Here is a 23471-nt window from a genome sequence, read left to right as displayed (position 1 = left end):
TTGCATTTTAGAAACAAGGTAGTTTGAGGGAGATGACTGGTGGCAAGGTGCCAAGCTGGGCATTTGGCAATAATTCGGGTGAGAGACGAAGTCCTAAACGAGGGCTGTGAAAGGAGCCGAGCCGGGATGCAGAGGAAGGGATACACCCAGGAGGTATTTTATTAAAAGGCAAAGTAGCAGGATGAGGTGTTAGAATGGGTATTGTGAAATGACGGAGAGCGGAATCAGGATGAGGGTATGCAGCAGGAAGAATTTTGGGGAGCAAGATGGAAATGGTAAGTTCAGTTTCAGGTATGTTGACTTTGAGGTGAATGGACATAGGCAAGTGGGGTCATCTAGTGGACAGCTGTCAAAAGCTTGAGGAAGTTCCGGCATGATTATTTCACACCGTGGATGACTAAGAATGCCAGGCTTCTAAATCCCAGTGGGATAAATTGACCTCTCCATTTTAAACAGAGCTCTGCTACACAATTGCTTTGCAGTGGCCAGAAGCTGAGGCCCTGGCTGCGCTGGGAACCCGGCACAGCTAGCAGCTGGCTCCTGGCCCCAGGCTCCCCAGGCTGGCACTCCAGCAGCCCCAGGTGGTGGGAGGCTTTGTCTCAGCCTCTGTGTCCTTTCTGCCTCCACGGCATCAGACTTCTAACTGATCATCCATGAGGACGTCAATGACGGTTACCCTCGTGCTGATGATTACCTGCTTGTTTTTTCATATAAGCTCCTGTGTGGCATTTTCAGCTGTTACCTGATAGATAGATGGCATGTGGATGAATTCACCACCCTCACAGAGTGAATTCGTGCCTTTGCTGAATACCCTGCTTCCCTCTTTGGAATCACTGTTTCCTCAGGCGCTCACTCTTAGAATCTCTGAGCTTTCATTCAGTCAGTGCTAATTTTGGAGTGCCTCCTCCAGTCATTGAGTTTAACTACCCACTCCCCTACCATTACAGATGCCAGTGCTCAGCGGTTCTCTGTGCAGAACCAGTGTTGTTCCTACATTTCCTTACTTCACTCCACACATCTGTTTGTTACTCACCAAACCAGGGTTTTTCAACAATTTTTTTATTGCCCCCCCCAACCACTCCCACCAGGAGACATTGTTTTCAAATTGGTCTCCACCCCCCCTGCATGAAATTTTTTTAATTCATTTTTTTTTAAAGATTTTATTTATTTATTGACAGAGAGAGATCACAAGTAGGCAGAGAGGCAGGCAGAGAGAGAGAGAGAGAGGAGGAAGCAGGCTCTCTGCCAAGCAGAGAGGCTGATGCGGGACTTGATCCCAGGACCCTGAGATCATGACCTGAGCTGAAGGCAGCGATTCAACTCACTGAGCCACCCAGGCACCCCTGCATGAAATTTTAATACACAGATAAGCTGTGTATCTGTTTATGTACTAGGGCCCTTTTCAGGGGAACACAAACCATTGTTACATCTAAGATTCCTGCTGCGCAAACCAGTTTTTGACCCCTTGGGGTCAATTGAGAATGCATGCATGCTCTAGACCATGGGTCCTTAATATTTTGTGGGCCACAGACAGTCCTTTGAGAATATAACAAAAACTATGGACCCTACCCAAGAAAAATACACATTTTCGTATATATCCAATACCCTGAAGCAAAAATTCCATAAAATTCATGGATCCCAATCTAAGTATCCCTGTATGACACTGAACACTTAAGGAATCTCATTCTTTTAATCTGTCTCCCGAGAATATTGAAAGGTACCTGGCCTATACAATAATAATCGTAAAAATAATAACAGCTAATATTTGCTGAACTTTTACTAATACATCAGGTACTGTCCTAAGTGTTTTATCTGCATTATCTCCATTTATCCTCATAACAATCCCTTGAGTTAGGTTTTGTTATTACCCCCATTTGAAGATCAGGGAACTAACTGATATTAAGTTACTTGAGCACGGTCACATGCTAAGAAGTGAGAAATGCAGTAATTGAACCAAGATCTGCCCCAGCCCTAGAGCCACTTTCGTAGTCATATATTATGTTTACTGGCTACTTGCTGAATGAATGAATATTTTCCTTTGGTACTTATCAGGGTTTTTTTTTTTTAAGACTATTTATTTATTTATTCATGAGAGAGAGAAAGAGAGAGAGTGGCAGAGGGAGAGGGAGAAGCAGGCTCCCCACGAAGCAGGGAGCCTCATGCGGGGCTCCATCCCAAGACCCTGGGATCCTGACCTGAGTCGAAGGTAGACGCTTAACCAACTGAGCCACCTAGGCACCCACTTATACTCTTCTTATAAGACATTCCCTTTTAACCGGTTTATAAATTCCTAAAGGATCGGAGCTCTTTTTGTGCTTTTAGCATCTGTCCTGGAACTTTCTGGTATCTTGGAGGTGCCATCATTGACCCTGTTTTGTCCCTCTACTCTCCCCATCCTGACAATCTCATGTACTTACAGTGTGGTGGGGAGAAGGCTGACGGAATGCAGGGGGGTTGCTAATGTGAAGGAGCCAGTTTGTAGGTAAGTGGCAAAGAAACCATACCAGGAAGCTTTATATAAGGCAGTGGTTAAAAACCCTGGGAAGCTCTAAGACCCAGAACAATGAAGCCAGACACCTAGATACTGTATGAATCTACTTCTATGAGACTCTAGAAAAGACAGATCTAATGTATGGTCACCAAAAGGGGATCAATGGTTGCCAGGGATGGGGATATGGACTGCAGAGGGTATTTTGGAGGGATAAAGGAAAAGTTCTTTATCTTGATCAAGGGGGGCGCTTACATGGGTGCAGACTTTTGTTAAAACCCATTGAACCGTATGCTTTAGATGGGTACCTTCTGAAAGCATTAGGGCGCTGAGTCAATATTGCCTGGGTTCTGATCCTCGTTTTGCCACTTCTGAGTTGTGTGATTAAGGTCAAGTTGCTTAGCCATTCAGGGCCTCAATCTCATCACCTGTAAATGGTGATTATCTCATAGGGTTAATGGGGAGGTGGGGTGAGTTCTTCGATGTTAAGTGGTCAGAAAATTGCCCATGTCAGGCTCTAACAAGGTAAACCATCATTACCACATACCCACTCACCACCTCCTGGGCCATAGTCTTATTTCCCTCACCGAATACAAGCCGTTGTGGAAAAGAGACTAAAAATGGGGCAACTCTCAGTAGGCAATTAACTTATATTCCTTCAGATTTTTTTTTCAAAGGTTTTATATATATATATATATATATATATTTTTAATCAGAGCAAGAGCACAAGCAGGCAGAGTAGCAGGGAGAAGCAGAGAGAGAAGCAGGCTCCCTGGCGAGCAAGGAGCCCAATGTGGGGGGACTGGGATTGTAACCTGAGCTGAAGGCAGACGCTTAACTGACTGAGCCACCCAGGCACCCCATCAAACAAATTCTTTATCTATTAGTTCAACACCTATCACTGGCACTAAAGGTAATAGTCTTTAACTTATTTGGAATGTTCTTTCATTACATGTTTACTTGATGGATACTGGGGTATAGTCAGCCAGTAAATATGCCAGATGAGGTCCTTGCTTCCTTAGAACCAACAATCTACGTAGGAGAAGACAAAACTTTTAAAAAGTAAATAAAGAAAATTAATAATTTTAGAGAGGGATATCTTGTAAGAAAAAACAATAAAGCAGGGTGATAGGATAGTGACTGTGGAGTTAAGAGGGCCAATTGAAGAGGTGACTTTTGAGTGGAGACCTGAATGATGCGACAAAGATCTGGGAGAAGGGAGTTTTAGCGGCAGGACCCCCAAGTGCCAGGGTCCTCTGCTGTGTCTGCACTGGGCATGTTGGTGGCACAGCAGGGAGATCAGTGAGGCTGAAGCAGAGATATGAGGAAGAGGGTTGGAGAGGCAGCTGGGGGCCAGATCTTACAAGGCCTTTGAGGCCATGATTAGGAGTTTGGATTTAATTCTTAGTACAGTAGGAAGCTATTGGAGGATTTAAAGAAAGGGGAGTCGTAAAATCTCATTAAAATTTTTTCAGGGCGCCTGGGTGGCTCAGAGGGTTAAAGCCTCTGCCTTCGGCTCAGGTCATGATCCCAGTGTCCTGGGATCAAGCCCCGCATTGGGTTCTCTGCTCAGCAAGGAGCCTGCTTCCACCTCTTTCTCTGCCTGCCTCTCTGCCTACTTGTGATCTCTGTCAAATAAATAAATAAAATCTTTTTTAAAAATTAAAAAAAAACCTTTCTCTAAAAATTGCAGGTTAACATATTCAGAAAAACACATTGGTTTTAAGTGAATTTTTACATATGTAAGTACCCCTTTAACCAGATGTTAGTATATTTCCAGCCCCCAGAGGGTTCCCTTGTGCCCCTCCACGGTCAGTTTCCCCTTCCTGGTGGTAGCCTCTACTATTAATTTGCTTTTCCTTGAACAGTGTATAAATGGAAACATACAGTATGTACTCCTTTTGGTCCAACTTCTTTTGCTCAATATTTTGTTTGTGAGATCTTTTTATCCTGTTGCCTATAGTATTTTAGTCTCTAAAAAATTTGTCATGTAGTATTCCCTATATGAATATACCAGTTTATTTATCTACGTTTAACCAATCTTTGGCTGATAGACGTTTGAAGTTTTTGAATATGATGAATGAGGCCACTAGGAAAACTCCCTTGCCTGTCTTTTTTGCGGGACATAGGCACTCATTTCTCTTGGGAGAGTGTCTGTTGGATTAGATTTGATTTTAGAGAATCACCCTGACCACTGTGAGTAATGGGTTTTAGCAGAGAAAGGCTGGAAGTAGGGACATCAGTTAAGAGGCTGCTGTGGCAAAGGACAGAGATGGTGGTGAGTTAGACTAGGGGGCAGCAGGGAAGGGACAGATTTCAGAATATATTTTGAAGTGGGGCTAACAAGACTTGATATAGAAAGGAAACAAGGATAACTCCAAGGTTTCTGGCCTGAGCACCTTGGTGAAGAGTTGAGAAAGACCTCAATCTGAAGTTTGTTTACAGATAATACATTTGAGATGCTAATGAGATATCCATGCAGTGATATTGAGTTTACAGGTAGAGATTTTGAATTTGGGCTTGGCAGAAATATCTGCACCGGAGAGATAAATGTGAGAATCATCAGCATATAGATGTCACTAAAGTCATGAGACTATCTGATCTGACAAGTGAGAATGGGGAAGGGGGAATTGAAGGGGGAAAGAGGCCAGGACCTATCCACTAGGAACTCTTGTGTTAATGGACCCAGCAAAGGAGAGACAGTGAAGGAGTAGCTTTTGGGGTGCATGGGTCTGTAGTTCCTGGGAAAAATAATCAAATCTTTCCTGAGAACTGGAAAATATATACAATCTTTCTCTGTATGACTATAATATTTCTATTTTAGCAAGTAATGGATAAGTGGAGAGTATGCAAAGTCACCTTAAAGAGAAGAACCAGCTCTCTGCCAGCAAGATTTGGCTGTAACCTAATTGAAAATATTAACATATTTAAATAAAGAATGTATCAAGCTGAAGAGAGGTCAGCGATGGAAGCCTAGTAAAGGGAGAGTCCCTGAGGCCCAGGCGGGCACCGCCTTACTAAATACCATCCTGGAAAGAGTGCTTTAGCCAACAGAATTAGAGTAGTCCGGGAGTATTGGCAAAGCTGCCCATAGAACAGAGATGGGGGTGGAGAATTGTAGCCAAGAAGAGTTTTCTGAACCCATTGGCACGACTCCTTACTGGGGATGGCCAGATGCCATTAAAGATAAAAATATTCCTGTTCAATTATGTCATTGTGCATTTATATGTTGACATTCTGATTCTGATTTGATTTAAAGAAGAGAATTACTGGATATGAGTCTGAGCAACAGTAAAATTTCTCATGGTAAATTAATACTGCTACATTATGCTTCATATTTCAGTTGATTGTAAACTTCACTGGCACAATCAAGTACTTCCAAGATGTAGTTTTGAAGTCCAGGGGCGCCTGGGTGGCTCAGCCAGTTAAGCCTCTACCTCCAGCTCAGGTCATGATCCTGAGGTCCTGGGATCATGGGATCAAGTCCCCGCTCAGTGGGGAACCTGCTTCTCCCTCTGCCTGTCCTTCCCCCGGCTTGTGCGCTCTCTCTCTCTCTCTCTCTCTGACAAATAAATAAATAAGATCTTAAAAAAATAAATAAATAAAAGCAACTTATCTAATCTTCCTTTTCCCCCCCAAAAAAACTTGGAGTCCACCTCCTGTAACTGGGACACTGTCTGGGTTTCAACCGAAATCAATGTACCCTGGATTGTAATTCTTTGATCTGAAATAAACACTCTGACTTTTGAACTGGTTTCTTGTTTTTAGATGGACATTCTTGTTAGTGGTACATCCAACACTGCAAATCCTTCCTAGTGCTCTCTCAGGGCGCAGCCGGCTGGGCCTCTCCATCCACCATATTCCCACCTTCTGAAACTGCCATGTTTGTTTGGTAAAGTAGAATCACACACTGCTAGATTGGAAAGGGTGCCAAGCGCACCATTTTCCAGATGAGGAAACTGAGGTTCCCAGAAGCAGAGAACCTGAGCAAGAGCCCACAGCTTACCGAAGTGAGAACTCAGGTGGGAGCCTCTGGTCAGTGCTCTGTCCAGAATATCCTAAGCCCTCACCTCTTAGAATAGACATTCAGTATGCATATCCCCAAACCACAGGGCTCCCCTCCCTTCTGGAGCAGGGTTGGTCACTAAGGGGTATGTCTTGGATCTCCTGCCCCCAGAGCAGAATTGTGTGTGTGTGTGTGTACACGTGTGGTAAAAGGAATGGGATGGGGCGTCAAAGGAGTCCCTTCTGAAGTCATTGGAGCAAATGAATAGAAGGGTTAATGCCTAGTTGGTTAGGCCTGTAAATCGCCCTCAACTTCTTCCCCTACTCACCTCTGCCACCACCAGCTGAAGGGAGGACGGGGAGGTCTGCACTGGAAATAACTAATGAGGGCTGCTTCTGTTTCTGGGAAAAGATGGCAGGGATCTCTCCACGAGTCTCACCTCTGGCAGTTCAGAATCAAAAACCTTGCTATTCTTGCTTTCTCTAAAACGGCCAGGTAAACTTGGATTCTGAGCACTCCGGACTGGGGAGAGGGTCGTGGGAAAAGGGTATGGCTGGGATTAGTGGAGAAGGGGAAGAAGGGAGGTGTTCTGGAGGCAGAGAGAAGCCCTGAAATTCCTGAGTCGTGTCATACTAGGAATGGGGCGCTGGGAAAGGGGCTGCCTTGTTCCCCACCTCCCTTTCTGTCTGCCCACTTGTCTTCCTAACATCACTATTCCTTCCTTAGTTCCTTTCATCTTTTATTAGGAGCGGGCTGGGGAAGTGCTGTGTGTCCTCTCTAGCTGTGTCTGTGACAACCCCCTTAGCCCCTCCATCGTTGCTCCCCGATGCCCTGAGGCCATCCCCTCCTTTTTTCTTCTGCCGTTCCCCACCCCCCAACAATGGTCTCTCCCGGTGCTCAGTGGCGCCGGGGGGGGGGGGAGTGGGGGGGGAGGAGGCGGGCGGAGGCGGGGCCGGAGCGTGTATGGGGGGGGCCGGTCTGCATTGCCGCTTCCCCTGGTACCCGGAGCAGCAGTCGACGCTGCCGCCAGCCCTGCGCCCGGGACCCCCGCCCGCACCCGGGACTCCCCTTACCCGGGGCGCCCCGGCCAGGTGAGACCCGTCTCTCAGTGTCTTACCTCCACCCCACCCGGGGCAGAAGCATCCTTGCTTTGCCTTGCAGCCATTTTATCCTCCGATGCTTTGCTGGGGGTGGGGGGTGGGGTGGGGAGGGGGGTTGACCGTCCCCACTTTAGGGGTGAGGGGGCTGGTGGTGGTCTGAATGGATATTTATTTCAGTGGCTTTGAGGATCAGAATACATATATGGAGTAGGGGTGTTTTTCTCGACCTTAGCCAAGTCGCTACTACCTCTCAGATATGGACGGGGTGGGGGGTTTGTTAGGTGGGCTAGCGTTCCTTCAAAGTCCAATGCCCTCCTCACCTTGCACACCCTCCGCCGCCCCCCCCCCCCGCAATGATAAGTGACCTTGGCTGGGGCCAGAGAATGGACACTGCCTCAGTCGGCTTGCCTGGAGTTGGGGAGGTGGGGGCAGAGGAGGAAGGGCAGGTGAAGGAGGGAGGGAAGGGAAAGGAAGAATGGAGATGCTGGGTAGAAAGATGGTAAACCACCGGGATTGAAGCGCGCATGGAGGGGGCTTTGGGTCGTTGCTCCCGAGTGCGGGGGCGGGGGGTGTTGAGCGAGATGGGCACTTGCCCAGAGGCAGGACTAAGGGTGGTGGGGGGGGGGGGGGTAGGAGGCACTCAGAGAATAGGTTCAGTCAATTCTAGGGGCTCCTCTTTTATGCCAGAGCAGAGGGGAGATGGGGTGGGGGGTGCTAGGGGGTTGGCTATTGCTGCAAATGCCGGTCGAGGCGGTCTCTATGCCTGTGCTTGTGGAGGTCTCTCCCTGCCGCCCAGCGTCTCCGTATTCCTCCGCTGTGCCTTCATCTTTTTCCCCTTCCGAACTGCGAATGCTCCATCTTCCTAAGCCTGGGATAGGATGTAAGGAGGGGAGGTGCAGCCTGGGGCATCTTGGGTGGGAGCCGAGGCTCAGTCACCCAGCTGTAACAAGAAGGGGAGCTCCAGCCCTGTCCCCCCCCCCCCCCCCGCTCCTGTCTTACCCCCAGCCTCCCCGGTTGGTGGATGTTTTAACTGACTGCTTCTTAATGACCTTGTCACCTGGACTAGGGAGGGTTGGGGAATGCGGGTGACTCCCAAAGTCAGGGATTTTGATGGGGGGTGGGGGCTTCTGGACCCTCTCCTTATTGTCCAGAAGGGAAGCCTTTGCTCGGGAGCCCCCCTCCCCTGTTCTGCGTAAAATCTCCTGGGCCCATTTTTTCCGGTCAGGAGGAGCCAGCCAACCTTAAAGGGACGTGTAACCCTGAATCTTGTCTCCTATAACCTCCACCTCTTCAAGTCCTGTCTCTCTCCCACAGGCTTAGCCACCCTGTGCTGCTTTGGGGGCTAAAAATAGCACCACTTCCTCACCAACTCGAAGAATTTTTCTTCTTTCTCTCCCTCTGACCTCCTGGGCTCATTGGCCCTGGGGGAGCTGACTGTTGAGCCATCATATCCGGCTGTGGCTCTGGGGCCTTATCTACCTACCCTCCATATACCTTCTCTGGGGTAACTAGTGTTGACAAACACAGGATGTGGCTCCTGATGGGTCCATTTGTCTCCTTCAGGGTTTGGGGGTTGCGGGAGATCCTAGATGGAAATCAAAAGAGATGAAAGCAAAAGGATATGCAGTGAGGGGACTCCACATTTCCCTCTCTTGCATGGGGGATGGTTGGGGACTTGAATCACAAAGAAAAGAAGGTGACCTAGGGGTCACTGGTTTTGGTCATTGTGGTCTACTGCTCTCATCAGGCCCAAGGGGCTAAGGCCCTGCTTGTCAGTGCTTCTCTCTGAGCCACGTAGTGTGACTTACCCTTCTACCCAAGCTTCTGTATGCATGTGTGACATTTAAGGAAGGCCCTAGATGGGTGGGAGCAGGAGGCAGGATATTTTTAGGGGAATGTTCTCTGATCAGAATCTCATCCTGCTTCCTCTTTTTCTGTGAAGGAAAGGGGTTTCTCCTGTGCTTCCCTCTGGAGGATGTCTTTTTTGGGGGGAGGCCCAAGGCCCCCTTCATTCTCTCCTAGCCTCCTACGCAGTGCGGTATTTGTGGACTCCTTTTTCCTTGACTCCTGGAGGAGGAGCAGAAAGGATTAAGGGAGATTAGGAAGGGAGGCCCTGGAGAAAAGAGTCACAGCTATGGACATTAGACCCCCATGCTGGAAAAGTATAGATCTGATCAGCCATTTCTATTCCTGCCCACACCAGGTAAGGAGCCATGGATGATGTCCTGAGGGAAAGTGGCAGCAGCCAGACATTGCCTCTTCTCCATGACCTCAGGTTCCAGGTCTCCCCTTTTTTGAGTCTTTCCTAGTTTGTCTGGAGAGAGACAGTGTGGGCCCATCTGCTGGAATTAATTCGAACACAGAGGGGTCTTTGGACTCTGTTTTGGGAGGATACCGGACAACAACCTCCAAGTACAACCTTCAGTTTTTCCCTTGCTGCTTCCTGCTTCCTTCACATTTTTTTTTTTTTTTTAAGTCTAGTAGGAAGGAGGGAAACTAATATTTGTAGAATATCTACTATGAGATTGAATTCTCTTGTGGACTCAGAAAAATAAAATTATCCCCAGTTTAAATATAAGGACACTGAGGTTGAGGGAAATTAAATAATTTCCCCAAAAGCAGTCAGTAAAGTAAATGGCAGAGCTGGGATTTCAACTGAGGTCATATAACTGTCGTGTGCTTTGCCCTAAACCAGCTTTCTCCATGAACATTCAGAGGTGGCTTTTGTCCTGGGGTCTCGTGATGGAGTGGAGAGGATCCCACCGTATTATCATCATTGCAAGGAGTAATGACTAGTATTTATTCATCACTTTGTATGTGCTGGGTACTATCCTAAGGAACTTCTACATATTGTGTCATTTAGTCCTTTCTTTCCCCTTCTTAAGGAAGAGGAAACTGAGGCTTGGGTGTTCAGAGTTATGCCTGAGGTCACTTAACTAGTAAGTGTTGAAGCCAAAAAGTCAAACCTAAGTCTCTCCAACTCTGGAACCCATCTTTTACCCACTGAGAAGACCCCTCCCCGTGAGGCCTACAAACATAGAACTTGAGGGGAGGAGCGCAGAAGCCTCACTTCAGGTGACTGAAGTCAACAGTTAGGAGGACTTGGTCCCTATACACATTCTTTCCAAGCTCTGCGCCAAGTTAGAAAGCCAGAGCGGATTAGAATAAAGAATTCTGGTTTCCCATATTTCCTGTTTTGTTCTTTGCAGGTTGGTGGTAAAGCAAGAAATCTGATCTTTATGTGGGACAGGGGATCAAGAGGAGGGCTCTAGGTGACCCTGACTCTAGAGAAATCTCATAGGGCTGATCTCCAAGGTCAAAGTAAGGGGCCTTATACTGAATGGTCCACAGTTGGTCCAGGAAATCACCCCTTTTTACTGAGCGTGGGCTTGAAGCAAGGAGACCATCTGTAATACATGGCCCCAGAGGGGCTCTGGTTGATGGGAGCTCTATCTTGGCCTTCTTTACCATCTTAGGCTTCACAACCTCCTTTCCCCCCCTCCTTTTATATTTTCTAGATCTCCCGAAGCTTCTAGAAGAAAAGTAGGCGGACTTTCCTGAGTTATCCTGGCTCTTCGTCTTAGCCCCCACAACCTGACTCCCCTCTCCTTTCCTATTCCCCTGCTCCCCATCTCCCTTCCCCATGTATCCAACTGAATTGGCCAGCACTCCTCACCCTCATTTCCCCTCCTAGACTTTCCTATTTTCTCATTCCGTGGCTAGAGATATTTGAACACACTTCATCTAAGTACCTGGAGGAAGGAGGCTTTCTAACTTCACAAATCCTTGAACAAAATCTGAATAAGGAGCAGGGAGTGGAGGAGGTATAGTGAAGTATTCCCAAAGACATCATGGAAGAAGGCTTCAGAGACCGGGCAGCTTTCATCCGTGGGGCCAAAGACATTGCCAAGGAAGTCAAGAAGCATGCGGCCAAGAAGGTGGTGAAGGGCCTGGACAGAGTCCAGGATGAATATTCCCGTAGATCCTACTCTCGCTTTGAGGAGGAGGACGATGATGATGACTTCCCTGCCCCTGCTGATGGCTATTACCGTGGGGAAGGGGCCCAGGACGAGGAGGAAGGTGGTGCGTCCAGTGATGCCACTGAGGGCCACGATGAGGATGATGAGATCTATGAGGGGGAATATCAGGGCATCCCCCGGGCAGAGTCTGGGGGCAAAGGCGAGCGGATGGCAGATGGGGCTCCCCTGGCTGGAGGGAGGGGGGGCTTGGGTGACGGGGAGGGCCCCCCTGGCGGCCGGGGGGAGGCGCAACGGCGGAAAGAACGGGAAGAACTAGCTCAGCAGTATGAAGCCATCCTCCGGGAGTGTGGCCATGGCCGCTTCCAGTGGACACTCTATTTCGTGCTTGGCCTGGCACTGATGGCTGATGGTGTCGAAGTCTTTGTGGTGGGCTTTGTGCTGCCCAGCGCTGAAAAAGACATGTGCCTGTCAGACTCCAACAAAGGCATGCTAGGTAAGACACACTGGGGAGGCACTCTAGCCCTGTCCTGCCCCAAACTCTAGAAACACCTCTGGTCGTGAGAACCCCTGACCTTACCACTGGGCTCCTAGAAGCCTGGTCCCAAGATGTGCCCAGAGAGCTTGGAGTTCCTCTGCACACTCTCCCCTCACACACCCTACTCTTGAGGCTGGGTCACAGTGAGGTCGTTTGTGCTGGGCTGGGGCTTGGGTGGTGGTCTGCTTAGTTCTCCAGGAGGTGGCCATGTTTCTTTGGACACTTCTCTTTTGTCAACTTGACCCTTTCCCTGATCTGGGAAACAAATCAGTGTCTAAACTTCCTAGTTTAGATGGGAAGTCAGTTTGGGCTGACTAGGATAGGGGAACAATCCTAGGCCTGTCTTCAGCCAGAGAAGATGGGTCATACTTGCTCTTGGCCAGGCTTGGGAGTGCTCAAGGGCCAGTGAGTGGTCTCTAATGGCCCTTCCTAATGTGAACCCTGAGGGAGGAAACTCCCCAGACTCACCCACAAAGGATCTCTCGTTCTTGCCCTGCTCCCAAGTTGCCATGAGACCTTGGGCAGATCCCCACTCCTTGGGGCTTGGCTGAAGCATGGCTAAAATGCAGAGTTTGGAGTAGATGATTTTTAAGATCAGCTCCAACTCCGAATATAGGAAAGAAGTAAGAAACAGGAGAGTTTTAGGTCCAGAAGCCCTAGAGCTAGGAGGAGTAAAAGACAGGTTCTGTGTGGGGGATTTCATGGGGGGGACAGAAGGAATGGAGCTGCTTTCCCAGGTACACGAGAGACCCCTCCTGCTGCTTTGAGGGCATCAAGGCTGGGAGGGGAGAGGTGACCCTAGGAGGGTTTGGGAGAGTGGGACAATCCATTGCTCCTTCCAGGCAAGCCAGAGATGGGGATGGTGTGTGTGTGTGAGAGAGAGAGAGAGGGACAGAGAGACAGAGACAGAGAGCAAGAGCTGAGAGCAAGCAAGAGAGAGCAGGGGTTGGGGGGGTGGGACGAGAAAGAAAGAATTCTTGGGTCTCTCATGTCTGCCTTCTTGCCTTTGAATCCCTGGCCTGCGGGGATGGCCTTCCATCTTCGCTCATATTTCACCTTCTCTTACTTGCTCTCATCTCTGGATAGACTTAGCTATTCTAGAAGTCCTCCAGCTCCTCAATCCATTCTGCTGCAGCTCTATCCCACTTAATGCTCACAAAGTGCGAGAAAGGAAGCATGTCCTCTCATACCCCTACTGCCTCTGTTTCCCTCCTTCAGGCCTTATAGTCTACCTGGGCATGATGGTGGGAGCCTTCCTCTGGGGAGGTCTGGCTGATCGGCTGGGCCGGAGGCAGTGTCTGCTCATCTCGCTCTCGGTCAACAGCGTCTTCGCCTTTTTCTCATCTTTCGTCCAGGGTTATGGCACTTTCCTCTTCTGCCGCCTCCTTTCCGGGGTTGGGTGAGTGGCCATTTCCTAAGCCCCTGGAGGAGTCCTGAAGGAGGACCGTCCATGGTCGCTGTTGTATTTCTAGAGCCCAACACAGTGCCGGCATACCAGATGTCCCTCCAATCTGTATGCGTTGAATGAATTCCTTTCTCCTACCAACTTCAGGCCCGCTTCCCCCTGTCCAGGACCCATCTACCGCCTGTCCAGAACACCATCCCTTGTCTGGTCCACTCCTCAGTCTGCCACCCACCCTCTAATTCCATTCTGAGACTGGCTTCATGAAGAGGCCTGGTGGGTCTCAGCCTTAGCCCTGGGTGCCTGCAAACCCTTGAGTTATCCCTTTTCTTACTGACATATTTCCTGCATTTGACAAAAGACCTTGCTAACACCCACAGCGGCCAGAACTTGGAAGCCTTGACCCATCACACTCCCACACTCCCTGAGGTACCAGCATGTGTTTATTGCCCGGGCCACAAGCTCTTGTCCTTGGCCTGCTCCCCACAGGCCTACCCTCAGACTCTTTTCCCATCTTTCTCCTCTGGGCATTTCCCCTCTTGTCCATAATTATCTTCCCTCATGCAACTCTGCAGTCATCTTCAAGATTCAACGTTTGTGCCTCCTCTGCCCCTGAGGCCTCCCTGCCTGTCTCTCAGGGTCCCCAGGATGGGTGTTCCTGGCTCCTGGGGAGGGAGTATGCAGGGCACTGTGGGCGAAATCTTTTTACTAAGGTGTGGCAGATGAAAGGCGCTCAGGGATGCAGAGCGCTGGGGCTAGGGATCAGGAACGGGCTGTTTTCTAATGCTCAGTTCTTGCGATGCCCTCCAGGATTGGAGGGTCCATCCCCATTGTCTTCTCCTATTTCTCGGAGTTTCTGGCCCAGGAGAAACGTGGGGAGCATTTGAGCTGGCTCTGCATGTTTTGGATGATTGGTGGAGTGTATGCCGCTGCCATGGCCTGGGCCATCATCCCCCACTACGGTGAGCAGCCCCCAGGGAACGTGCCCCAGTGTCTCCCTCTTCGCCTGGGTGCCTGGTGGTGGGAGCCCCCGCAGCCTCAGGCCTCTCTGCTGATGCTGACTTGTCCCTGCCAGGGTGGAGCTTTCAGATGGGGTCTGCTTACCAGTTCCACAGCTGGAGGGTGTTTGTCCTTGTTTGCGCCTTCCCTTCCGTGTTTGCCATTGGCGCACTGACCACACAGCCGGAGAGCCCCCGCTTCTTCCTGGAGGTGAGTGGGGTGGGGGGTGGCCTGGGGGAGGGGAGGCAGGGGGTTCTGTGTTCAAGCACTCACGGTAGGTTTGGTTTAGGGGACCCTCGCAGGGTCCATACTTCTGGGGACTTTGGCTTGCTTCCTTTGTCTGGTGCTGTATCTCTGTAGGGGGTGGTCTCTGTGCACAGAGAAACGAGGGTACCTCCTCACCCAGGAGTGGCTTAAGATGTTGTGGGCAGTGGGCCTGGTCCCGACTTTAGAGTTCAAGAGACGTTCCCATCCTCTACTTCTTCCCTCTCCAAGTAGATCTTGGTCCAGCAGGGTTAGGAAGCTGCTCTTCCTCTGACCATCAATTCCCTTGTTTTCAGTTCTCTTTTCATTGTCTCCATGGATCCCTAGGACCTGTAGTTGTATCTGTCTCCGGGACTCCCCCTGCTATGGCCCAAGTCCAATTATATTTTGCCGTATCCCTTCTTGGGCCTCATTCAGAGCAGGTGATGTCTGTGCCCAGAGGTTGGAGGTAGTGGGGGGAGCCTTTTTGTATCTTGGGACTAGAGAAGCCACAGGGAGGGGGCCTGTTGCCCTGGCTCAGGCAGGAGCTAACGCAGATATGGGAACTGTGTCTGTGGCTCTAGAACGGGAAGCATGATGAGGCCTGGATGGTGCTGAAGCAGGTTCATGACACCAACATGCGAGCCAAGGGCCATCCTGAGCGAGTCTTCTCTGTAAGCCACAGCCCTCCCCATGATCCTCCATAGCACTCCGGTCCCAGCCCCACAAGCCCCTCTCTACCTTCCCTGACCTCTCCAACCATACCCCATACCCTCCCTCGATGTCATCTCTTGGGGTATCGTGGCACGTCTGTCCCCCGCCCCCTGCTTGCATTTTGCTCCCGGAGGAGAAACCGAGGCTCCAGAATGGGGTTGGGAAATAGAGACTATATGATGGCTAACCCCCTCTCTTGACCCCAGGTAACCCACATTAAGACGATTCATCAGGAGGATGAGTTGATTGAAATCCAGTCAGACACGGGGACTTGGTACCAGCGCTGGGGGGTCCGGGCCCTGAGCCTGGGGGGGCAGGTAACGAGGGATGGTTCCGTGAAGAGAGAGAAGGGAGCGGGAGAGGTGGAGGTGAAGGCAGGGCTGGAGCCTGTGTGTGGGGATGGTGGGTGACCTGAAGGGAAGGGGTTGAGTTAGAGAAGGGGGGACCTGGGGGTACTAGAAGTTAGTGCAGCCTCCGTCTGACTCTTCTGTTCCACCTAGGTTTGGGGCAATTTCCTCTCCTGTTTTGGTCCCGAATATCGACGCATCACTCTGATGATGATGGGCGTGTGGTTCACCATGTCATTCAGGTGAGGGGGTGTGTGGGGGTGGTGGGGATCAGAGTCCTGAAGACCAGATGGAAGTTAGACAGGCTGGGGGTGGGGTGGGGAGACTGTTCCAGGCCGAGGGAAGAGCAGATGCATGGGAGATAAGAGTGCAGTGGGTGAGTAGACCAATGTGAAGTCCCCCCAGACTCTGGGCAGTTGGTGAAGGGAGGAGGGGGGAGGGATGAGGCTAGAGAGGTGAGCAAGGTCCTCTCTCCCCCCTCATTTCTGGACCCTCTGGTCCTAATCCTGAGCCTTGTCTGATTCCATCGTCCATGACTCTCCAGCTACTACGGCCTGACTGTCTGGTTTCCTGATATGATCCGCCATCTCCAGGCGGTGGACTACGCAGCCCGGACCAAGTTGTTCTCTGGGGAGCGTGTGGAGCACGTGACCTTTAATTTCACGCTGGAGAATCAGATCCACCGTGGGGGACAGTACTTCAATGACAAGTACATGGGGAGCTTTCCATGTCACCTCATCCCTGTCCTTTCTACCTCTTGTATGAGCCTGGGAGTTCGGAGACAGGGTGTTTGGGGGGTAAATACCTGGGGTTTCTCCTCACTTCCAAGGAATGAGTCTTGGAGGAGGGTATGAGGATGAGGGGAAAGTATGTCTCATCATCCTGGCCTTCCAGGTTCATCGGGCTGCGTCTGAAGTCAGTGTCCTTTGAGGATTCCTTGTTTGAGGAGTGTTATTTCGAGGATGTCACTTCGAGCAACACATTCTTCCGCAACTGCACGTTCATCAACACTGTGTTCTATAACACTGGTAAGGTGGTGTGGCCGGTGGCTGTCAGACCAAAGGTCTGGGTGGACCCTGAAGGGGGGAGAAGGAACCTTGCTCATTCCTTAGCTTAGGGTTCACAAGCTGAGATCTGTGGGGCCCTGCAGGAAGGTGGTACGCGGGCCTGTGAGCTACTACCAAGAATTCAAAAAATCAAACGGAAATGGAACATTCTCTGTAATTAAACGTTGTAAACGTTCTCTGTTTTAAGACTACCTGGCAAAAACATCAAAGTTCTTTGCCTTTGAGCTGGAATTCAAGTAACTGTGTGATGTTATGAATGCACTTTTGAAGAGGGCAAAACTCATTCCAACAGGGTCTTCAGGGAAAAAATCATAAAAGGGATATTTGGTGGGTAAAAGTTTGGAAATCATTGCATTAGTCTGTTTTTTTGTGTGTTTTTTTTTTAAAGTGCCTGTTTTTTGGTGTTTTTTTTTTTTTTTTAAAGATTTTATTTATTTATTTGTGGGGGCACCTGGGTGGCTCAGTGGGTTAAAGCCTCTGCCTTTGGCTCAGGTCATGGTCTCAGGGTCCTGGGATCAAGCACCATGTCGGGCTGTCTGCTCAGCAGGGAGCCTGCTTCCCCCCTTCTCTCTCTGCCTGCCTCTCTGCCTACCTATGATATCTCTCTCTGTGTGTCAAATAAATAATAAATAAAATCTTTTCAAAAAAGAGATTTTATTTATTTATTTGAAAGAGAGAGAATGAGAGAAAGAGCATGGGTGGGGAGGGGCACAGGGAGAAGCAGACTCCCTGCTGAGCAGGGATCCAGATGTGGGACTCGGTCCTGGGACTCCAGGATCACGATCTGACCTGAGGGCAATTGCTTAACCAACTGAGCCACCCAGGCACCCTGTTTTGTTTTTATTTTTGTTTTGTTTTTGTTTTGTTTTTAAACATTTATTTGAGGGGTGGGGCGGGGAGGGGCAGAGGGAGAGAGAAAGAGCCTTAAGCAGAGTTCCTGCTAAGCAGGGAGCATCACGAAGGGCTCGACCCCACTATCCTGAAATCACCACCTGAGTGGGAATCAAGGGTCTGCTGCTTAACTCAGTGAGCCCCCACCCCACATTAGTCCAGTTTTTAAAACAGTGATTCTCAAACATGAACTGCTGCTTTGTCAGCTAGACTGAGGATCCCACCTCTAATGGAGTACTGGGTAAGTTTTTCCCACCTTGCAAGGAAAAATAATGGAAAGGACTTCTAATGATTTTTAATATCTGGCTCAGGAATTTTTCCTAGACCCACAGCACCACTACTGCTTAAAGTCAGCTAGGGCAGACAAAAGGAATGACTAAGAAGCAAAGATTATTAGTGAGATAACTTGGAAACAGCCGGTACCACTGTTCCGTTTCATAGACTGTGGTCATTTCCTGCACCATAGGAACAATCCTGTTTGCCAAGGTGCTCTCATTTGATATTTTATAATGAATGCCCTGAGCAAGTTTGAGAGCCCTGCCCCCCACTACCCCCTCCGCCCTGCCCCACTAACCCCACAAAGGCAGCGCCTTGAGCCCTGCCTTGAGCCTCCTTATCACATTTCACTGACCACCTGCCTTCCTTGGTCTTGGCCCCCAGACCTGTTTGAGTACAAGTTTGTGAACAGCCGTCTGGTGAACAGTACGTTCCTGCACAACAAGGAGGGCTGCCCGCTGGACGTGACAGGGACCGGCGAAGGTGCCTACATGGTGTACTTTGTCAGCTTCTTGGGGACACTGGCTGTGCTTCCCGGGAACATCGTGTCTGCCCTGCTTATGGACAAGATTGGCAGGCTCCGGATGCTTGGTAAGGGGGCTGGTGGGTGGTGGTGTGTCAGAACTGACTCGGGGGCCGGGGACCCAGGGCGAGGCTGTCAACACGCTTCTCCCCTGATACTGAAGGAAAAACTTAGTCAGAGAAGGTTCTCTCTTCTGTTTAGGTCTTGGCTGCGAGGTGGGGTGGGGCCTGGCGTGGAAGCTTCTCTGGGGGGGTAAAGGAGTAGGCAGAATAGCGAGCACGCAGGCTTGGAGGCTATGGGTTTTGAATCTCAGCTCTGCCACCTACCTTGGGCAATTTACTTCACCTCTCTGAGCCCAGGTGTCTTGTCTGCAAAATGGGGGTGATGACAGTATCTGCCTGATGCACTAGATCAATGCATGTAAAGATCAGGCTCGCTGGCCTATAGCTGTCATTGAAGAGATGGTTGTTACTGACGTTACTAGTAGAAAGAGAATTATAAGGGAGGTTGGGGATGAGGGAGGAGCCTTCGTTTTGAGTCCTTGGGGAAGAAGAGTCTTATCCTGGGCTACCCTCAAGCCTGGTTGATGGCATGGGGTGGGTCGTGGATGGGCATCACTGTGGCTGGGTTCATGTTCCCTCCTTTCCTGGCTCCAGCTGGCTCCAGCGTGATGTCCTGTGTCTCCTGCTTCTTCCTGTCTTTTGGGAACAGCGAGTCAGCCATGATCGCCCTGCTCTGCCTTTTTGGGGGGGTCAGCATTGCATCCTGGAATGCGCTGGACGTGTTGACCGTTGAACTCTACCCCTCGGACAAGAGGTAGTCAGAGTGTCGTGGGGGCAGGGCCGCCGGTTTTGGGGGAGGTGGGATAAGGAAGTGGGCTAAATGGGAGATCATCTTTAGGGTTAGAAGGATGCACATTCCCATGGAGTTTCTCCTCTAAGGGCTGTTAACTTTAGTATTTGCTCCTTGAAGTCTTAGCTATTAACCAAATTTTTTGGTCTTCTTTTCACCTTGCCTCCCAATCTCTATTCCCTGATGTCCATGCCTCACCTCTCCTTCCATCCTTCCTCTCCTTCTTGGACACCACCTGCCATCTCTTCATTGCCCTCCCACCTACTTGCCCATCCCCCACAAATCCTCCCGTGCCTCTTCGTTATCTCCTCTTCGGACTGCCCTGGGGACTTGGAGCAGGACCACAGCTTTCGGCTTCCTGAACGCCCTCTGTAAACTGGCGGCCGTGCTGGGGATCAGCATCTTCACATCCTTTGTGGGAATCACCAAGGCTGCCCCCATCCTCTTTGCCTCGGCTGCGCTTGCCCTCGGGAGCTCTCTGGCCCTGAAGTTGCCTGAGACCCGGGGGCAGGTGCTGCAGTGAGAGGGCCGCCGGGCTTTCGAGGGTGGCAGGCACACTGTGAGGCCAACGGCTCCTTCTCCCTCCCTGCCCTGCCATCCCGGCCCAAGCAGCCTCACTCCCCACTCCCCTGTGTTCCGTGTCTTAGCCGTGTGTTTGTGTGTACGCGTGCGCGTGTGCATGTGTGTGACCCCGTGGGCAGGAACTACAGGGAAGGCTCTTTCATCCCCATTTGGGGATGCAGCTCTCCTCCCCACCTCCTACCCCCCCCCCCCCCCCCGTTGACTTTGCACAGGAGAAGGCTCGGGCTCCCCCTTCTCCCCCAGTGTTAGTGAGGGGTCCTAGCTCTTCCCGGCTCTAGGGGGTCCAGAACAGGCCTCCTGCCCTCCCCCTCATCCCCTCTACCTAGGCCCTGGTGAAACCATGGGCATGTGGTTGTGGGCTGGTGGGGGGCTGGGGCTCTGTGTAGTCCATGGACCAAAAGAACTTCTCAGAGTTGGAAGGGCCTCAGGTGCCCTCTCACAGCTGTCAGATGCTGGAGGAGTAGCAATAAACCTCAGCCCCCTGGCCTCCACTCCCAACCCCCCAATTTGGGCTACAAGTAAGGAGCCTGAGTTTTATGAAATTAGCTGATTCTTATTTATTTATATATTAAGTTCTGAGGCAGCTCAGCAGGCCTGTGTGTATGTGATTGTGTGTGTAACACTTCACGTATGTGTATGTATGTGCCATGGGGCAGGGTGTCACTGTCCTAAGATATAAGCCAAGAGTGATCTCTGTGGATACACACACTACCTGCCTCCCATAGTCCCTCCCCTAATCTTGTTTCTGGGCCAGGCCTAGGAGGGAGGAGTCCCAGGTCAGGCAAGGATGAGTCCTGCAGTCTAGCCGGACCAAGGGCACCTGACAACGTCCATCTCCTCACCTCCTCTCAAGAAGCACAGGCCTCTGGAGTGAGAGGCTCTACCCACAATAGCACAGACAGGGACGGCACAGCTGCCCTCCCACCCCCAACCTGTCCCCTCACAGGCAGGGTAGCAGGGGAGGGAAAGAAACCAGGCATGGGGTCAAACCAGCAGATCAAAAAGCACAAGGAGCTGGGGCAGGGGCAGAAAGCAGGGGCCCTCCTAGCAACTCCTCTGAAGTGGGAAGAGGTTGGGCAATAAGCCAGGGACCTCCTAATGTGGGACCAGAAGCCTCGGTTTCCCCATTTCACCCTTTCTACATGATAGCCCCAGTAAGTTAAGCTGCCCTTGTCTCACCCCACTGTGTGGCTGCTTTCTTTGGTGCCCTCCTGCTCCCCCTCCCCCCACTGTAGCTGTGACGTGTTGTAGTTTTTAGCTGTTTGTAAAATGTTAAAAAAAAAAAAAGTTAAAAGGAAAAAAGTGAAAACAACAACAAGAAAATCCAAATTCACCCTCCTCGTGCTGCGTCTGGTGCCCCCACCCTGTGGTCACTCCCCCCATTTTGTAACACTGAACCAGGTGGGGACTGTTTAACTCTTTGGTGTCTGTGCTCAAAGGACCACCTTCTCCAGTGCCCAGTGTACAAGTGTGTACCCCCTTTCCTTACCCTTCATTTGCTGGACGCAGCCTTCTCCCTTGTGCCCTCTGAAGGGACCCATCCATCTCTCCTGCTCTCCTGGAGAACCCCCCTAAACTCAACTCTGTTGATGTGAAAAATGAAATGAAAAATTACGATGAAAAATAAAAAGGAAATAAATCCTTAAAATCCCAAATGGCTATGTCTGTGCTGTGTTCTAATCAAGCCATTTTCTGATTTTTTTTTTTTTTAAATGGTAGCTCTCTAATAAAACTCCATCCTTTCCATGCCTACAGCTGACCTTGAAGTCAGGGTCCCACCTTCCCTCTTGGTTGATCTCTGTGCCTCTCATCTCCTATGCCAATTCACTTACACATCACTGCCAGGTCACTCTGCCCCAGAATGCTCTGTGGTATGCCCTTCCTCAAAACTCTGACTTCCTATTGTCCAACCAGATGCAGTCTAAACTATAGCTCAAAATGATCAAGATTTATGTTCATCTTTTTCTTTAGTATCTAGAGTCTATTACCACATTGAGGTCATTAAAGTTGTTTATCTGGACATCACTTCAGCTCCCCTCAGAAGTACAACTTTAAAAGACTCCTAAAGAAAAGAACTATATATGAAGTTTTCTCCTTCTATATCCATTTTTTGTAATATCATCTTTGCACTGCCTTAGTGTGTTTTAGTTTTTGTTTTGGTAAGGATTTTTCTGAGAAAAAAGGCAAATCCTTTTGGAAATGGACAGGTTGATAGAAATACAGTTCAAATGTATTTGTAACTCCTGTCTTGTCCAAGCAAGTCACTGTCTCGTTCAGCTTCTCTGCCTTTGCTTGAGCTCTTCCCCCTACTTGTAACATCTTTCCTCTCCTTTCCGGTTTAAGTAGACTTTCCTTTAAAGATCCAATTAGGTCACTCCCCCCAGGGAAGCCCTTCCTCGATCACCCGAGGCTACTCTTTCCTTGGGTAAGCTCTGATCTGAAATGAGTTGCTATCTCCAGAGAATATATATATGCTGGCTGAATGGGGCCCAAGAATCCTTATCCCTTACAAACACCAGACTGTATTGACCGGAAGAAAGCCCGTAGTTTATTCACAAACCATTAGCATCCTGGTCTTCCCTCTCCTGGGGCTCAAGGGGTTCCCCGAGTTTTCTTGTTCCCACCCAAGCAAGGGGGGCTCATGTCCAGTTGAGGGTTTTCCTTCCACTGGTCCGGGGTCCGCGCCTGTATGGCCAGTGCGTGGACTGGCCCAGCCAGCTCCTCAGACAGGGCAGCATGGACCAGCCGGTGCCGTTGTAAGGGGCTCAGTCCCTCAAAGCAAGAGCTCACCACCGCCACGCGGAAATGCGTCTCGCTGCCTGGTGGGACCGCATGGCCGCCGCTCTCGTTACGCAGCTCCAGCACCTCGGGGTTTAGGGCCTGCTCCAACTTCGTGCGAATGGCTGCCTCGACGGGACCGATAGTCCCCAGTCCTGTGCTGCTCCGGGACAAACAGACGCGACCAGCCATGGAGAAGAGGCGCCGGACCAGCTGCCCACTCAGCATCGGCTACCGCAGAGACAAGGCCCAGAGCAGTGAGGGTCAGGGCTTCCCACCCCAAACCGCCCACATCCGCACTCCGCTCCTGCAGGGTGCCCGCCTCAACTCCAGACACCAACCCTCCCCTCTGTGTGACGTGGGGGAATTTGGCCGGCAGCAGAGGGCCTACGAGGGATCGGAAAGGGCCCGCGAACAGGCACATTTAGCAGGAAGTGCAAGGCACATTTAGCAGGCACATTTAGCAGGCCCATTTAGCAGGGAGGGCAGGGGTTGCAAAGACCGGGTACGCGCAACTCGGGGTTTGTGGTTGAGCCAGTGTCCCCTTTAAACCCCAGGCTGGACCCTTTCTACCTTCCGCTCAGCCTTGGCTACCGCAGTTGTGGCTCACGGACCGGACTCCCGAAGTTCTCGGACAAATGCTGTCGTCGCGTCCTGAGGCACGCTGGGAAATGGAGTCCTGGCTACG

At 50.5% G+C, this 23471-nt stretch overlaps 2 protein-coding genes across 5 annotated transcripts; one reads left to right on the top strand and one right to left on the bottom strand.

The window, feature by feature from the left end:
- The first annotated feature begins 6853 nt into the window (after positions 1–6853).
- Positions 6854–21533, top strand: SV2A (synaptic vesicle glycoprotein 2A). Of its 4 annotated transcripts, XM_032303383.1 has the most exons (14): positions 7471–7585; positions 11113–11137; positions 11318–12067; positions 13328–13508; positions 14322–14473; positions 14587–14720; positions 15338–15427; positions 15674–15784; positions 15968–16056; positions 16359–16523; positions 16709–16842; positions 18433–18639; positions 19228–19387; positions 19763–19946. In XM_032303383.1, exons 3-14 carry the CDS (start codon positions 11446–11448, stop codon positions 19944–19946), a joined length of 2229 nt encoding a protein of 742 aa, XP_032159274.1. In that variant the 5' UTR covers positions 7471–7585; positions 11113–11137; positions 11318–11445. The 4 variants fall into 4 exon arrangements, with proteins under 4 accessions (XP_032159273.1, XP_032159274.1, XP_032159272.1 ...); XM_032303382.1 differs by lacking the exon at positions 7471–7585 and adding an exon at positions 6854–6989 and having other exon boundaries at positions 11113–12067; XM_032303381.1 differs by having other exon boundaries at positions 11113–12067; positions 19763–21533.
- Positions 21534–22530: 997 nt separating this feature from the next.
- Positions 22531–23471, bottom strand: BOLA1 (bolA family member 1). Its single transcript, XM_032303387.1, has 2 exons — positions 23357–23471; positions 22531–23014 (listed from the first exon to the last, which is right to left on the bottom strand). Exon 2 carries the CDS (start codon positions 23009–23011, stop codon positions 22598–22600), a length of 414 nt encoding a protein of 137 aa, XP_032159278.1. The 5' UTR covers positions 23012–23014; positions 23357–23471; the 3' UTR covers positions 22531–22597.

Source organism: Mustela erminea, chromosome 10 (genome assembly GCF_009829155.1).
Source record: "Mustela erminea isolate mMusErm1 chromosome 10, mMusErm1.Pri, whole genome shotgun sequence".
Taxonomy (NCBI): domain Eukaryota; kingdom Metazoa; phylum Chordata; class Mammalia; order Carnivora; family Mustelidae; genus Mustela; species Mustela erminea.
The sequence above is the reverse complement of the archived record's forward strand: the minus strand, read 5'-3'. Positions and strand labels throughout refer to the sequence as shown.

Coding starts and splice junctions, on each gene's coding strand:
- SV2A (XM_032303381.1), top strand. CDS start 11,446: ATGGAAGAAGGCTTCAGAGACCGGGCAGCTTTCATCCGTGGGGCCAAA. Junction 13,509..14,321: donor CGCCTCCTTTCCGGGGTTGG/GTGAGTGGCCAT, acceptor GATGCCCTCCAG/GATTGGAGGGTCCATCCCCA. Junction 19,388..19,762: donor CTCTACCCCTCGGACAAGAG/GTAGTCAGAGTG, acceptor GACTTGGAGCAG/GACCACAGCTTTCGGCTTCC.
- BOLA1 (XM_032303387.1), bottom strand. CDS start 23,011: ATGCTGAGTGGGCAGCTGGTCCGGCGCCTCTTCTCCATGGCTGGTCGC.